This window comes from Pygocentrus nattereri, chromosome 7 (genome assembly GCF_015220715.1).
Source record: "Pygocentrus nattereri isolate fPygNat1 chromosome 7, fPygNat1.pri, whole genome shotgun sequence".
NCBI lineage: Eukaryota > Metazoa > Chordata > Actinopteri > Characiformes > Serrasalmidae > Pygocentrus > Pygocentrus nattereri.
Window position 1 is genome coordinate 44,947,845 of NC_051217.1, and position 15,436 is coordinate 44,963,280.

Below are 15,436 nucleotides of genomic sequence, written 5' to 3' on the forward strand. Positions count from 1 at the left end.
CAGCTCCTGGTTTGACCAATCAGTGCTCAGTAAATTGAGCTCATGATGTAATTGATGATATTAACGAGTCTCTGTGGCGGCTGTGAAGGTGTCCAGGAAAAATATGGACCCGAGAAATTCTTGTTCCTGTTTATTGTTTTTCTGTTTATTTGAATTATGAATACGAATTTATTCTAATGTATATTGTGATAAACTCACTGCTGGTTAAAACTTTACTTAGATGCCCTAAAACTTTCACACAGCGCTGCATTTTGTGAATAACTGCTTTATTGGCTTTGTCTGGATGTGAGCCTTACTTTAGGACTGTGACGCTGCCTTGATGGTTTTGTTGATGAGCCTTTAACTTGCTAACTAGCACTCATATAGAGCAACTGCCACCTAAAGCCTCATTCTGAACAAATTTGAACGCTGAAGTTTTGACATATGAAGTGTTTTGAAGTATTATGCTCTGCCTCTTGCTTTAGCCTCTGATAAAGCTATAACTATAATATATATAATATATATGATTATATATATATACACTATAATTATAATTATTTGGCACTCTTCATAGAGAGTGACCAGTTTTCCTTTTCATATTCACAGTGGTGGACAGCAACTGAGTAACTGAGTAAATGTAATTGGTTTCTGTACTTTAGTATTTTTGGTGTATCTGTACTGAAGTTTCTCCGTTCTGGGCGACTTTCTCCTTTCACTCCACTACATTTCAGAGTCTAATATCCGACTTTTTCCTCCTACATTTTGAGAAATCTGTCGTTCCTTTTGGTTTCTGTGTGTATAAAAACGTAACATGTCAAAACGAAAGAAGCGCAAAGCCAGAGCACCAATCAGGGCCCAGCGGTGACTTTGTTTAGAGCTGGTTTTGACCTGTTGGTCATACCGACCCAGTGCAGCACGCGGTTCAACGTCAGCGCAGCAGCGTAAAACTTTGGGAGAGTCTGTTCAACATAAATGATGAACTAACCTAACTTTGTGTAAATAGAGCTCAATATAGAAATATGTCCACATATGCAGTCGAGACTGACGCGGCTTTTTTCTGAATTTCTACAAACACCAGTTCATTTTATAGTAAATGAGTTTGGGCTGGTTTATGTTTATGAACAGACGCCTACAGATCAACATAGTAAAGGAGCTCATCTGTGATCCTGAGTTTAAAGCCAGTTTTTATTCAACTTAAACTTGGAACTAAGTTGTAAATAAATCTGAAACTGAAACTTTGCTTGTGTGTAAAAAGTGATTTCAGAGCCACTCGGTTCTCCCTGATGGAAACTGTTTACCTTCAGTGTTTTGTGCTTCTGATCATTTTAATAGACGTCAGCGTCACTAATTAATGACGTTCTATTAAAAGACTGGTTTACCAAGAGAGACGCTGGAGGACTTTCACCTGAAATGAGTTCATGAAGCCAGTCTGGTTATAAAAATGATAACAGGACATCAGAGCCAGAATTCCTCTTTTAGTACTTTTACTTTATACTTAAGTACATTTGAAGGGAAATACTTTAGTACTTTTACTCCAGTGGAGGTCTAAAGGGAGGAACTTCTACTTTTACTGGAGGGATATTTTACCTTGGGGGTCTCGACTTTAACTCCAGTACATGGTTTGTGTTCTTCATCCACCTCTGAGATATAATATGAAACGTGATGAGTCTCTGGAGTAAATGAGTCATTTGCGTGTGAATAATGACTCAGATTTGTTCTGTTCTGTTCCACACACACGTCTCGTTCCCAGCACTGCTGACAATTTTTCTTTCTCTTTTCTTCTGTCTCTCTTTCCCTGTAACACAACCCCTCTTTCTACTGAGCACACAAAGCAAGACACAATGGCTCACAGCTTATACGGACAAAGAGGGATAAAATCAATGGCTGTGAAATGAACACCAGCTCATGTATTTGTGTTCTGCGACCGCTCACCTAAAGGACTGGCCATTGTGCGGCTTTGTGCTGACGATGGCCCAGTTCTGAGGTGAATGGGTTTGGTGGGCTGACCTCGTCCACTCCGTTAAAGCACTTCGACTGCCGCTAAAGATAAATCACGGAGAAAATTCCACACTGGCGATATGGAAAAACTCAATATCACGATATTTCAGTAGGTTTATGACAGACGAAGCGCCGCGGGCGACGTCCTGTATAAATAAAAATAATGCACAGCCACGACTTAGTAAGGCGTGGGAATGAGATCCTAATGCGTGGCCACGACTTAGTAAGGTGTGGGAATGAGATCCTAATGCCTGGCCACAAAAATAGTAAGCCGCGATCGCGTTCCCACGACTTAGTAAGGCGTGGGAATGACATCCTAATGCGTGGCCATGACTTAGTAAGCCGCGATCTCGTTCCCACGCCTTACTAAGTCGTGGCCACACATTATTTTTATTTATATGGGACGACACCAGCGGGGATCCGTAGATAAACGTGTCTCAGTATTTATTTTTCCTGACATCTGATACATTAGAAAACAAAATAACGTCATACTTTAAAAACATGATCAAAGACTACGAAGACGATTACGTCCAATATCCACCGCGTGCTGATCGGCTTACTGTGGCACATTGTGATGTAAATCATCATGATAACGATAATTATTATAATTCCTCTACGACGGCGAATCTGTGACCTCACAACCTTTCAATGCTTCAAAATATAATTATTATCTCCATTTTTCAGTTTTTAAGATAATTTGAAAATGCCTGTTGCGCTTTATACGGTGTGTAAATGCCACGAATAGACAAAAAACACAAAATAAACCCAAAAAAATTAATTAGGCCCAAAGTGACTTGGAAAGACGTCTGGTTCCATCTGGTTCTACCTGGTTCCACTGACTTACATTAAAAGCAAAGGTCTTTTCCTTCTCCTGTAAAGTTCACTTCATGGAGATACGAGGTTTTGTCCCAATAACAGCGATATAATCATTCAACATTTATTCTTCAGGACCATCAGGCTGATGTGATGTGTGCTTATTAGAAAAAACGAGTGGGTTCTGAAGTCGTTTCTCGCCATTTTCACTAATGTTAAATTGGTGTGGGATTAATTTTTCATTAAAATTCACAATAAAAAAGGGAAAATTCATTCACTTTAGATTTAGGTGGGATTACTGGGGTAAAGCGCCCAGTAAACAGCTTAAATCAGCCTAAATTAAAAGTGTGAATGAAGAAAAAAAAATGCTGACAAAAGTTTAGTTTAGACTAACAAACGTCAACAAACCTGTTGAACCAGGTATTTTACAGGTCACTTAAGGTAAAAAGGAAAACTTCAGACCAAAATTCACCTCAAGGGTGAATCTCAGTACCTTTAACTGAACCATAGTAAGACTCCACACACCCCGCCTCGCCTCGCCCCGCCTCGCCTCCAGGCTTTTATTCTACTGCTCTGGTTTAAAACATTCGGTTATGAAAAGGAACAAATACCAACTTTTCACCTGGAGAACCTGATTTAAGCTCCACAATCAGATCTTAGAACCACTGTAGAACCTCTGGGGGAACGTTTACACGGTTTGCACCTGGAAGAAAGAAAAATGCACCGAACAGAACCTTCATTTCTAACATTGCAGACCCGGATTAAACCAGCTTTCAGCTGGAAGTGCGACAACCAGGCCAACCTGAACTTCAATTAATCTTCCGAATTCTCAACGTTAGAACTAGAACTCGACAAAAGTGGATTTCACAAATGACGAAGCAACAAAAGCAGGCGTATATTTTGCTGGCCATTTTATTAATAGTATCTTACAGGGGAACCAATGATAACAGAACTGAGTCAACTCAAAATAAAAATAAAAATAAAAATAAAAAAAGGAAGAAGTAGTCCATAGATCTTCTACATGCTATAACCCGAACCTATTTCAATCATGCTCGTTTGGAAAGGGGGGGAAAAAAAAAAAAACCAAAACAAACAAAAAAAAACTAACAAAAAACTAAAAACACACAATTAAAATAAAAATTAAAAATGAAGACTTCACCATACACTTCGTTTTTACCTTCCATAGTTTTTCTTCCATGCACACAAATCCAAAAACACATTTATGTAAAAAAGAAAAACAAATTAAGACTTTTAGGTGCATCAGATTTCATAAAGCCAGATTTCCTCTCACGCAGAGCACCTACAGGAAAAACGAACAGAACGAGAAAGATTTCCTCAAAAGGAACTAAAGCTGGAAACGGAGAGCATCTCTACAACGTAAGAAGGATGAGGAGCCTCCAGCCGTTCACTCACTCACTCACTCATTCATTCACACGAACTCGCAGCGCTGAAAAACGAAGGGATGGAAGTTCAATGCCTCAGTCGCCAGTCACACTGAAAATTACAACGGTTCTTAAAATAAATATCTCACATCTGCTTAAAAATAAATAAATGATCTTAACACTTCACTATGGCAAATGCAAAATTTATTTTTCTAAAAAAGAAACGAAAGAAAAACGCCAGTCACTGCGCACTGAGCGGTGTTACAGGGTGAATGTCTTGCGTAAAGCACTACAGCTCCGATACGCTCCATCTGCGGTTACCTCTTGAGGTAGATAACACGTTTTAACGAACCTACACTTTAAAACGGCTGCTCTGCTGGCATCGCGATAAACTCAACACAAGTGTTTACAGTATGCTCGGGTCACCTCGAGGGAGGGGCGACCTTGCGGTTCCCGAAAAAGGAGGGAAGAAAAGGAATACTCACATAAATATGTTAGATATGTTAAAGGATGAAAAAATAAAACGATAATCAGAAGAGACTGAAAACGGCTTCTGCTTCTGTCCTCTAGGCGGGTCAAACTGGAAGGCCACTTATTTTTTTTTTTGTTGGGCCAGAAAGACAGAAATGTCAGTGACAACGTCTCCCTCACGTTTAGTGCATTCTTCCTCCCTCGCTTTCTCTCCGCTTGCGTTAAATACTCCCGTTCCTTGTGTTCCTTATAAGCCTTTCTTGTCTTTTTCCTCTATATGAATCTACAGTACGCCGTGTGCAAATGGCATGCCAGTTTATTATTATTATTCAGTATAATTATTTCTTTTCCTGTTTGTCTTGATTTAAATAGAAGAGTTTTGAAAATTAAGCAAGGGAGGGGGCCAAGAAGTGTCAACAGACACAGAGCAACGCTCATTGGATCATGAGCTTTACTCAATATTAATAATATTAATAATAAATGATTACAAAAAAAAAAACAAACATAAAAAATAACACAGTAAAACTTACAAAATAATTCAGGGAAAATCATGTAAAAAAAATAAAAATAAAAGAACCTGCTTGGCTCGCCGCAGGTGGCATTTTTGGAAGGGGTGGGCGGGAGGGATTTGCAATGACCACTTTATTATTTAAATATTAATATTAATAAAATGGACTTGCTCAATTCAGATGTTTCAAAATGCTGCTGTAGGTTTTGTGGGCAATTTGTGGGGAGCATTTTACATGAGTGGTGGGCGTGAGCGTGGCCTGCAGCGACTTCAGCGGCAGATCGCCAGGGATGGCCAGCGTCTCGAGGACGATTTCTCCGTTTCGGGCGAGAAATCCAGGTGCGGTTTCCTCTTGGGTGGAAGAGAGTGGGATGTCTGCGTCGGGGGAGAAGTCTTCGGGAGATTCGGGAGGCGTGATCATTGCGCTTTCGTCCCGCTTGCTGAAGAGCCGGTCTAAGTAGCTGGTGTATCCGCCTCCTCCGCCGACATTGCCTTCTTTTTGGGCGTCCCAGCAGGCCTCATCGATTAGGCAGTAACTTTCGTCTGGCCCTGGACTTCCGTAGCTGTCCCAAGGGCACGGTGGGCGGCCGCCCTGCTGAGCCAGGTTCACCTGGCACTTCTCGTCCTTTTCCTGGCTGACTGACTTGGACAGCTGGGACACGGAGGTGTTGAGCTCGTTCAAGAGGCCTACCTGACTGGGCTCGGGCTGAAGGCTTAGCCTGATGGTGCCGGCTATGAAGGAGTCGAAATCGAAGCCTTGGTTCTGATGTTTCTCCTGCTTGCGGTCCTTCTCCGGCGGGCTCTGGCTGGCCTCCTGCAGAGCGATCTGAGCTTTGACCAAGCCGTTTTTCTCACACTTACTTTTGCTCTTCTTGTCTCCTTTCTCTTTGCTTTGCTGCTCTTTCCAGTTGGACAGGTCTATGATAAGCTTGGGCTCATAATAGTGGTTCACCTCGCTCTCCCGCCAGATCAGGTTGTCCAGATAGGATGGAGAGACCGCCTTGTAGTTGCAGGTGTGGCTGCACTCCAGATCGCAGTACTTGTTTTCGTGATGGTCATCGTACTGAGGCCACGAGCGCTCCGGAGGGAAGTCGAAGGCCGCTGGGTCGTCCAGGAACTTTTCGCTGTCGGCGTCCGCGTACTTGCGCGGGTCCACCTGCACCTCTTCGTCGTCTGTGACGTCCGAGAGGGCGCGGGGGTCGCGCTGGACCTCCTCCGCCTCCACTGTGCTGTGCAGGTGCCAGTCTGGTTCCGATAGCTGGCTGTCGTGGTACCTACAGGAGAGGAACAGGAGAACGTTAACAAACAATGCTATGGGAAGATTAACTTCAAGTAGAAGAGTCAAGCCAGTCCAGTAGGAGAAGAGGTAAGGTCCATTCCTATTGGATAACGGTCACTTTCATCTTAAATTAACCGGTTTACTGAGAAATCCTTGTAAAATTCAAGTGGTTCCACATGTTGGGGCACCCCAGCAATTACATTATAGCTCAGGAAAGACTGGTAAATCAGCCGTTTAGCTGAAAGAGGTGTTGGAACAACACTTCAAAGAGTTCTACATTGTCCAACACCGTCTTGGTGTTTTTGTGGTTGAAAGCCAAGGAGCCCCTGTCTCCTAATGCAGAACCTGCTCCCCAAACAGCTCCCTACACACCACAAAAACGCACTGGATGGATGGATGGATGGATAGATGGATAGATAGAGATAGATAGATACTTTATTGATCCCGAAGGAAATTTAGGCCATATAAGCCAACTTATGCTCAGACTGCAAAAGAGTGGCGTTTTACGTTCACTCGCTTCTTCAGCCAGATGACCTCAAATCAATAAGACGGCCATATGTGGGCCAACTCAAATGCTTAATTAATGCGCTCTTATGAAACCAATGAGCTCTGCAGGCAAGGCTGCAGGGCGGAACGTCTGACCTGTCCCAGTTGTAGACGTGGCTGTGGCTCTCGTCCATGAGCAGGATGTCGTCCACCTCGTCCTCAATGTGGAAAGGATGAGAGGACACGGGCTCGTCCAGAGGAAACGAGTAGTCGCTCATGTAAGGGTGCGCCAGGGCCTCCTCTGCCGTCAGCCGGTCCATGGGGTTAAAAGTCAGGATCTTTTCCAGGAAATCCAGAGCTGTTAAAACGAGAGGGGGAGGCAAATGATGAGTTTGGGCTCTTCATGGGGGTCCATGAAGATTTTCTACTAGCACTGAACACTGCTGGGTCATAGGAAACCTTCAGGGACTAAGAGGCAAAGGCATTTTCCTATGCATTTGTTTATCAGATCAGACATCTACAAACGTTGTTAGATCAGGGGCGTGCCGCCCTGGAGAGCTCAGCTCTGACACACCTGGCTCTGGTATTCTGCTACACCCATGAAGACCTTCATCACCTGGATGAGGTGTCTTGAGACTAAACTCTGCCAGGTGGTCGATCTCAGAATTAAGGGGCTAAAGGAACAGCTGGACCCAACGAGCAAATGTGGGTAACAATGAATGGACATCAATTAACATGGGTTTCATTTGCATTTCCTCAGACTTGCACATTAATCTTGAGTTACCCAAAAAAAAATTAGTTTTGCATGCATCACTTTCTGATGTTTGGTTACGTGTCCTTCTGCCTTAATAACACCATCACCCTATGAAGGACAGCTTAAACCAGTCTCCTGAGTTCCTATCCATTCTGGCCACTGAGGTCTGGTGATTCTGCTGGACAGTCAAACTGCCCCATTGTTTTATCATGGCTGTCCAACCAAACACCCTACAGTCGTCATGCTGGAGCGCTGGAGTGTCAATATTGTGCTCTTCAGACATCAAGTCTGAAGTTTATGGAGAAGTGGACTAAAACAGACAGGAAGTCTCTCAAAAGACTGGAAAAACCGCAGTTTAAAAGGGCGATGATGCATTTTTTTGGCCAGAGAACTTCCAGAAGTTACTGAAAGAGAAGATGTATGTGAGCATGTACGATACTGACCCTCAGCGCTGACCCCTGGCAGCAGTTTGGCCAGCGGCGTGTGGGGTACAGACATGTCGTTCTTAATGAATACGGGGATAACGCTTTGCAGCTCCTGTCGGTCCTCCTCATGAATCACAGGAATGGACTCCAGGATCAACTGCATCTGTTCCAGCTCATGAGCACCTGCACACAAGCACACACACATTTAAACCTCCTGGACTGGAAGGACCCGTTCAGCCCCTCAGATTCATAAGAGGTTTTAAGTTACCACAGTTATTGGAAAACAATGCAATTTAAAGGAGCTTAAAAACCTCCACAAAGGCAAAATGAACCTCGTGAACTGATCATTTTCTCTACTTGTGGAGAACGTTGCTGTCGCACCCTGGGGCGGATGAAGAATGATCTCAGAGCTCGAGACGCTGTTCCAACCATACCACATAGCGGATCCTCTTTAACCAGCATTTAAAGTTTACATGCTGGAACGTTTAAGGCAAAAACAGTTCTGACCTACTTTCCATTCAGTCTGAGTTTAGGAGTTCACCTTAAAAGCTCGCATAAGGAAAAAGCTCTCCTCCCAGACAGAGTGGAAAATATCAGCCTGGCCTAGATCACTTTATTATACGTGAGTATATATGCAGAGAGAAACACCTAGATAAAGGCAAGTGTACGTCAAAATGATGTCCAGAAAGGTCAGAGTCCAGCAGAACTGTCCGATTTCCCTGTTCAAATACAGCTACAGTGGTAATTATCTGAGCTGGACAGGCGGCACTTGAACTGCATCTAAAGTTGGAATGTCAGAACGGATTAAAACAGTAATCAATAAAGTACAAAACAAATTAGGATGAAACGTGAGGTCAAAACGTCCACGCTGCTAGGGCTGGTAGCACAAACACCAAGACACAGCTGGGGAGATCAGACTGGGAGACAAACAAACAAACAAACAAACAAACAAACAAAAACAAACAAACGTGTCTGACCTGCAAAGAGTGTTTTCCCTGTGAGCATTTCAGCGAAGATGCAGCCGGCTGCCCACATGTCAATGGCTTTAGTGTAGTTATTGGGGGACAGCAGGAGACGAGGGGAACGATACCACTTAGTGACCAGACCTTCTGACAGGTGACCCTGTAAGAGAGAGAAAGGGAGAGAGGATGAGCAAATGATATCAGTCACTTAGCAATACTAATAAATAAACACACACAACACAGCCTGGGCCTAAAAGCACCACAACTAAAACTTCCAGCAATACCGACAGCACAACCTTAGATCCTTCATGTTAGCCAAGAACATTTCAGAGCAAAAATAATGATGGTCACTCTGACAAACTGTAATACACTACAGGAAGCGTAGGGGGCGATACGGCTTCTACTGTTTCATTTAAAAAGCTCTATAATGTTCATATGATCCACACAGTCGCTCTGACAGACTGTAATACACTACAGGAAGCGTAGGGGGCGATACGGCTTCTACTGTTTCATTTAAAAAGCTCTATAATGTTCATATGATCCACACAGTCGCTCTGACAGACTGTAATACACTACAGGAAGCGTAGGGGGCGATACGGCTTCTACTGTTTCATTTAAAAAGCTCTATAATGTTCATATGATCCACACAGTCGCTCTGACAGACTGTAATACACTACAGGAAGCGTAGGGGGCGATACGGCTTCTACTGTTTCATTTAAAAAGCTCTATAATGTTCATATGATCCACACAGTCACTCTGACAGACTGTAATACACTACAGGAAGCGTAGGGGGCGATACGGCTTCTACTGTTTCATTTAAAAAGCTCTATAATGTTCATATGATCCACACAGTCGCTCTGACAGACTGTAATACACTACAGGAAGCGTAGGGGGCGATACGGCTTCTACTGTTTCATTTAAAAAGCTCTATAATGTTCATATGATCCACACAGTCGCTCTGACAGACTGTAATACACTACAGGAAGCGTAGGGGGCGATACGGCTTCTACTGTTTCATTTAAAAAGCTCTATAATGTTCATATGATCCACACAGTCGCTCTGACAGACTGTAATACACTACAGGAAGCGTAGGGGGCGATACGGCTTCTACTGCTTCATTTAAAAAGCTCTATAATGTTCATATGATCCACACAGTCGCTCTGACAGACTGTAATACACTACAGGAAGCGTAGGGGGCGATACGGCTTCTACTGTTTCATTTAAAAAGCTCTATAATGTTCATATGATCCACACAGTCGCTCTGAGAGACTGTAATACACTACAGGAAGCGTAGGGGGCGATACGGCTTCTACTGTTTCATTTAAAAAGCTCTATAATGTTCATATGATCCACACAGTCACTCTGACAGACTGTAATACACTACAGGAAGCGTAGGGGGCGATACGGCTTCTACTGTTTCATTTAAAAAGCTCTATAATGTTCATATGATCCACACAGTCACTCTGACAGACTGTAATACACTACAGGAAGCGTAGGGGGCGATACGGCTTCTACTGTTTCATTTAAAAAGCTCTATAATGTTCATTTGATCCACACAGTCGCTCTGACAGACTGTAATACACTACAGGAAAAATAAATAAACCTGGGCAATGCCAATGCAAGCTACATTATCTCAGTAACTATTTTGATGATGTTTAACTTGAATAGTCCCTGCAATCTCTGAGATTTCTAGATTTCTTATCCAGTGTGAATTGATCAACCCCGTTTGAATAGCACTTCAGTCCCGAGCGCCCAGCTCCACATTTGCACACTACAGTGTTTTTCTTAATAGACTCCCAACACACTTCATTCAGCTCAGGAAGGCTTTGATCATTAACGAAGCAGGTGAGTTTGAGCTCAGAAGATACTTAGAATCTGCAATGCGGTTACGAAACAGGACTCGAGTCTGGCTCCCATTACCACTGCATTCAATCCCTGCTTCTTCAAACCCATCTCAATTAACTTAACGTCCATAATTACTACGAAAAACAAACAGCCAATTACCATAACGCTAATTATACCGTTCTTAATAACACACTTATCTATAACAATGGACAAAAGCACAGACAGAATTCAGGCTTTAATTTGGCTGCTGGTGTTTCAGCCATGTGACACACTTTAGTCCATGTTTATAGATAAGTGAGTCATACGGTACATAAACCATATAATCAGGACTAGCAGAGATACTGAGGAACCCCACACAGCGGGCATGCAGTCAGCACTAATTAACGTAGAGAGGCTTATAAGCGTGCAGCTCCAGAGCTAAAACTAACGAAGCAAACCTCGGTCATGTCTTGGTTGCTCAACCACATTTGGAATTAATGTTTTAGCTACTGCTTTAATCCAATGACATTCACACACGATAAAGAGTGAGAGTAAGGGGGGGAAAACAGACAAAAAAAAGAAAAGAAGGGGAAAAGGGAAAAGAGAAGAGAAAGTGATGAGGGGCAGACGAGACCGAAGAAGAAAAAGAAAGCATGAAAAAGAGAAAATTCCAGACAGACATCAATCTACGACCCCCTCGTACCAGAATCTGTGGAGACCACCACCAACATCTGGTGTAGTTCCAACACACACACACACACACACACACACACACACACACACACACACACACACAGAGCTGTTCTTTTATGGCCTTCAAAGACTTCCGAGTCGGCGGTGAGGATGTTGCAGAGGTGATCCGGAACGAAGGCTATTTCAGTCTCCATCCATGTTCCTTTCCTTTGATGCTCTCGTTAAAAACACCGGAGTCTTTCTAGAGCTCTCAGCAAGAACCGCTGCGGACACGCCGCCCTCCAACGTCAAACACGGAGTCAATACAATCTAAAATTCAATCTAAAATAAACTTCAGCATCCGCAATAAGCAGGGAAAACCAACAATGGGTGCGTTAGCCTCAGGGCTCAGCCATATATACACACATATACACACACACACACACACACACACATATTTGTTACAGATGTTACTGTAAATCTTCCTCTGCTTTTTTGAGTATATGATTGATACGATCAGCATTTCTAGAATGCAAAACAACAACAACAACAACAACAACAACAACAACAACAACAACAACAACAACACCAACAACACCAACAACAACACACTCAGCATAGTTAAACGCTGAAGACGTAAACGGAGTCATTCAGAGACGTTCGGAGTGAAACGCTCCGTTCTAGGGAAACCTACCCAAGGTAGAACGAACACCTGCGTAGGGGCACTGGTGGTTTTGGATAGTAAATAAAGTGGCTATATTTGTGCTGTTGCCATGGCGACCCCCTGGTTCCCATCACCACCACCACTGTAGAGACATCCGAGTCCCCACGATCAATCAATTCACGCCGGACCACTCAGAAGGACTAGAATTATGAAAATTTGGTGCCGTCCCCCTTTAAGCTTTAGACGCTCATACTATATACGCAGCCTGGGCGCCGTTAGCCCTCGACAGTCTGTTCAGCCAAAAACACACAAAAACACGGAGAAACCGAACCCTCTGCTTTGGCAAAAGACCAAACAGGACACGGAAAGACAGGCTGGGCTTCTCGTCTGTTGGTTCTTTTTTTGTATGTATGTCGTAGGAAGGACGTAAAAGGGCTTTGAGCGTTGCGTAATGCTGAGAGTTACTCCGAACAGCTCAAACAGATTACCTGAGAAAGGGATTTAGCTACATTCCAACTAGGATCTTTTTCCTCCCCTTTTTACAGCAACATTCCTGGGAAAGAGAGAGAGAGAAAGACTCCCGGAACTGCCGCCTAACTGGAGACGCTGCGATCAGATCTAGGAGATCGGTCTGCAAGCATGTTAAGGGGGGAGCTTTGGTGCCAGACGTGCTGGAATGTGGTGAAAATTTTAATATCTTTAATATCTTAAAGAAAACCGAAACCGAATTCAGCCAGATATAATCCAGCCACGACAAATTAACATGCCCCTTCATGAACGGTTATGACCAATGATCTAGCAGCTCCGCCCAAACTAACGGGCTTCACGACTTTATGCTTTTAAATAGTGCTTTTAATAATTTATTAATTAATAGGAGCGGGCAGTCCAAAAATAATACACACTTCTAGCTCCATTTCTGGGGGGTCCAAAGCAAATACAGTAGTTAAATTAAATTATGCATAATTTGAAAATCTGCCTCAAAATCAAAATATTTAGAATATTATAAGGTTATACTTAACGTTTTAGGCCAGACCCCAATTATGCACATCTGGAGACTGCAATCAAGTCTGAGACTAGGCTTAATCTGCTAAAAGCGAAGCTTTAAACAGTGCATGTCCAAATAGGACACGGGACACACTGGATCAGCCCAAAAAGAGGCCAAGGTTTCCATGCCCAGTGCTAAGTGTGGGTTAGAGGGGTACAAAAGCACCCCAGCATTGGGCGGCGGAGCAGGGAAACTGTTGATGGAGCTCCATCCAATACCTTCGAGATGAGCTGAGGTGATCCAGAACTGACCAACATCAGCACCTGACCTCACCAACCAATCAAATCCTCAAAGCCCTCCCAGAAGAGTAGAGGCTACCCCTACATTAACGCCCTATTAATACCTTTCATTTCAGAAGAAACGGTGGCGACTTAAAACCCTTGGACATGCAGAGCTACAACTCGGCTCCTTAAGAGCGTTTATAAACACCAGCTAAGACTCGTCGATTTCCTGGCAGTCTGAACACTCGCGCTCCTCATAAGAAGCTCTCCGACTCCAGCTGCGAGTCGTTTTTGCATACGAACCACCACGGTCTGGTGATCCGTTTGCCTCGCACCTTTTTTTGGAGAGCAAAAACAAAGGCAGCAGAACAAGCTTTCAAATTCACATGACGACTTAAGAGTCAGACGTGCTCGAATGGGCAGACACTACAGTTTATTTTGCCACCTCTCGGTGCGTTTCTGTCTGTCTGACGGCCGTCTGGCTGTCTGGCTGAGGAGATGACAAACCAAAAAACAGTGTCTGGTGGTTGAGGGGGGGTGGGGGTGGGGGGTGTGTGTGGGGGGGGAGACCAATCACAAGAACCAATCACAAAACAACATTTCCTCATTCAGGAAGTGATCTCAGCGAGGTCTCACACCGAGCGTGGCTCAGAGGATGACTCACTAGCCGGCTGATGCTGAAAACCTGTGTGCTCGCATGTTTGTATTTAGCCCTTTCCAAGGACCAAATGTCCTCATGATGGGAAAACACAAAATTTGGTACATCTGGGGACATCTGGCTTCTCAAGTACAGGCGAAGATGCTCTGCTCCGCCTTTTAAAAATATTTATTTATTAACCGAGGTTAAGGGCACAGCTTTACTCAGCCACCCTATAGCACGCAATGGAAGTCCTCACAAATACTGTAATAACAACAACGTGTGTGTGTGTGTGTGTGTGTGTGTGTGTGTGTGTGAAACCACAGCTTGACACATCAAGCAGTCTTCAGAAGACATTTGAAGACAAAAATCCACCCTGCTCTGCTGACTTGTTGTGTGTGAACAGGTCACACGTCAGCTGGGTAAACCCGACCGCAATGACCCCACAAAGCGCAAATGTCAAAAAGCTGCACGGAGCGATATGACGATGGGTTTACGGATTTTCTAAATACGTAGGTATTGCCGGTTATGAGGAGACATTTGCCAAACTGAGGAAACCCCCCTCCACACACAGCAAGAGAGAAAAAAAATTTAAATAAAAAATACAAAAACAAACAAACAAAAAAACCCATGTAAACGGGGTCCAGAAATGCTGCCGCCTTCTCTGGGCCTGACCTCATTTAAGATGAATTGTGGCGAAGAGAAAAAGTGCCCTGTAGTCTGAAAAAAAAGCAAAATTTTTATTCTTTCCAGATTGTCATCAGTGCAGATTTCAAAAGCCAGCATGATGCCACCGTGATGGCTTTGGGGGTGGGCGGTGGGGTGGGGGTGGGGGTATCAGTGCCCATGGCATGGGTGATTTTCATATCTGTGAAGGCACCATTAATGCTGAACCATATATACAGGTTTTGGAGCAACATATGCTGCCGTCCAGACTTGGGCCCAATCCTGTTTTTTACCCCTACCCCTTGTTTTTGAGTGTCACCCTAAACCCTTGGAACGGAGTTACAGGGGTAGTGGCTTGAATCTTCCCTCTGAAATGGGAGCCTCAAATTTAAAAAAAAAAAAAAAAAGACATTAAGAGGTTTTATTATTTTAACAGCTACTTGCGCTGCTCTGTAGGCGACCCTGCCCGACTTCAGTGACAGCAGAGGAGGCAAAGTGGGGGGCAATTATCTATCATCACCCACCACTAATTCATCAGTGATATGAAGCTGAAGTCAGATATTCTTGTTCGAATTCTCCCGTTCCACCTTAAACGGTGCAGCAGTTACATTCTGGCGCATCGGGCATCAGAACTGCTGGACTGTTTAAGG

General features: G+C 43.7%; 1 protein-coding gene across 3 annotated transcripts in view; it reads right to left on the reverse strand.

Moving 5' to 3' along the window:
* Positions 1-3,684: 3,684 nt before the first annotated feature.
* Positions 3,685-15,436, reverse strand: part of mapk6 (mitogen-activated protein kinase 6) — a 37,152-nt gene continuing 25,400 nt past the window's right edge. For all 3 annotated transcript variants that reach the window (XM_037540044.1, XM_017719501.2, XM_017719500.2), the window contains exons 3-6: positions 9,073-9,217; positions 8,114-8,278; positions 7,073-7,274; positions 3,685-6,425 (exon numbers count right to left, since the gene is read on the reverse strand). In XM_037540044.1, the coding sequence (XP_037395941.1) occupies positions 5,324-6,425; positions 7,073-7,274; positions 8,114-8,278; positions 9,073-9,217 (1,614 nt within the window). In that variant the 3' untranslated portion in view covers positions 3,685-5,323. The remainder of the gene's footprint in view (positions 6,426-7,072; positions 7,275-8,113; positions 8,279-9,072; positions 9,218-15,436) is intronic.